The sequence below is a fragment of the Entamoeba nuttalli genome (genome assembly GCF_000257125.1).
Source record: "Entamoeba nuttalli P19 unplaced genomic scaffold asmbl_3187, whole genome shotgun sequence".
Lineage (NCBI taxonomy): Eukaryota > Evosea > Mastigamoebida > Endamoebidae > Entamoeba > Entamoeba nuttalli.
Window position 1 is genome coordinate 10,159 of NW_008575893.1, and position 2,042 is coordinate 12,200.

Consider the following 2,042-nt stretch of genomic DNA (forward strand, 5'->3'; position numbering starts at 1 on the left):
GTGAAACTCCACAAGCTCTTCCAAGTGCTGCTTTTGATCCTACAAAAACATATGGAACGTTTTTATCTTCACAAAGAATTGGAAGATGTAAAACAATTTCAATTGGTTGAGTATCTGCTGCCATAATAACAATATCTGCTTTTCCTCTATTAAGTGCTTTTGTTGTTTCATTTGCTCCTTTTTTAACAAATCCATTTTGTTGAGCTTGTTGAACAAATTCAATCAATTTATTTTGAAGCTCTTTCTCTGCAAGTGGGAAAATCTTTGAGTTAGCGTCTGACATGAATTTATCTCTTTTATTTTTTTGTTCTAACCCTAAGGTTTATATTTTTCAATTTCTTTAAAATTGAATAAAAAATATTATAACAAAAAAAATTGTTATTTAGTTATATATATTGTTGTTATTCTTATTTTTGTTATATATTAATTTATTGTTTTTTCTTTTTAAGTTCATTAAATAAGTCTTTTAAATCTTTACTTTTAACTTCTTTTTTATTGTGTGACTTTCTTTCTTTTCTTTTTGGTTTTTTTGGTAATGTTTCTCCATGAAATTCTGGTCCATCTATTTTAACAAAATGACCATCACAATGTTTTTTATGTTGTCCATACCATCTATCTGTCGGCCCTGGTGCTCTATTCATTGACCTTTTAACATATCCATAGAATGGTGGTTTATTTCTACAAGGACCAGTACATCTCCAAATGTGTTTATGTAAATTTTTACATTCTTCGTAAAACGTATGATAAACAGTAATATGTAACGGTGTTTTTTCATTAATAATTGTCATCCATTGATGAAACCGAACTCCATGTGAGTCATTATCCCTTGTTTTTGTTCTAAACAAAAATGCATGAATACTTTCATGTACAATGGTTGTAACAACATCATAGATACTTCGATATTTCAATATTCCTTCAGATAACCGAATAACACATCCATTACTTTTACCATAACATATTCCAGCGCATAAAGTCATTCTCTTTGACCATTCAATGATTGTATTTGTTATATGTCCTCTAAAAATCATTTTATTAATATTTTGAAAAACGTCTTGAATGTCAATAATATCTAATTGAATAATTGATTTAATATAATCCACAGCTTCTTTAAAATGTATTTTAAAGTATGTAATATCTTGTGTTAGTTGTAACCCATCATAATTAAACATATCAAACCCAGTAGTTTCAACAATAAAATAATTTTCTTTGTTTTTATTTAATTCTTTTAATTCATCTTCACCTTCTTCAAAATCTTCAACACCAATTATTTCTTCTGTTGTACGAAAACAAAAAGGATCGTTATAAAACACAAAATCTGGTGCTTGTTCATATTCATCAACATCAATAATTTCGTTCATTTAAATTTTTTTGTTAATTTTTTTCTTTTTTTTTAAGGAAGTTGAATAGAAAATTCATAACAATACTTTTTATTTAATATACAATTCTTATAGTTCTAACACTCTTAATTAATCAAATTTTGCTTTTAAGTATGTGATTTAATTAATAACATTGTTTAAAAATCTTTTATATTTATAAATAATCAACTTCTGATATTATATCATTTGATATTAATAATAAAATCAAATCACCCTAATTTAAGTTTATATAATTAAATAAAATAACACAAAACTAATACAACTTAATTATTTTCTAAGATTTTCTTCAAGCAAATATTTTTTTTTAATTTAGTATTCAACTCTTTATTCATTATGTCCATCGTTATTTTTACTACAACCAACCTTATTTGTATTTCTAAATAACTAGTTGTTTCAGTCATCAAAAAAATTGTGTTATTGAAATAAGTTAAATTGAAATAGTAAAGATGAGACAAATTTTTAAAAGAAATAACAAGAGGCAGCGAATAAGAAGAGTATTAAAATTAACAGAATAATAACAAATAAAATATTACTTAACATGAATATATCATTTTAATTAGAAAAAGTATTTCAAAGTAATTTTAAATGTTTATTAGAAAATTAAATATTAAAAGAGTTTAAGAAAACTTATCCTTAAAAAAAAAAGAAATAAATTTAGTAAAACTT

At 24.0% G+C, this 2,042-nt stretch overlaps 2 protein-coding genes across 2 annotated transcripts in view; both read right to left on the bottom strand.

Moving 5' to 3' along the window:
- Window positions 1-283, bottom strand: part of ENU1_058240 (13 kDa ribonucleoprotein-associated protein, putative) — a gene marked incomplete at both ends in the record, with an annotated part of 366 nt that extends 83 nt beyond the window's left edge. The window contains one exon of the mRNA XM_008858072.1: window positions 1-283. This exon is cut by the window's left edge and continues 83 nt beyond it. Within this exon, the coding sequence (XP_008856294.1) occupies window positions 1-283 (283 nt within the window).
- A 145-nt stretch (window positions 284-428) lies between these two features.
- ENU1_058250 (hypothetical protein) lies at window positions 429-1,358 on the bottom strand (the record flags this gene model as incomplete). Its single annotated transcript, XM_008858073.1, has 1 exon — window positions 429-1,358. The coding sequence occupies one exon, from the start codon at window positions 1,356-1,358 to the stop codon at window positions 429-431; it is 930 nt and encodes a 309-aa protein (XP_008856295.1).
- Between the last annotated feature and the right edge of the window lie 684 nt (window positions 1,359-2,042).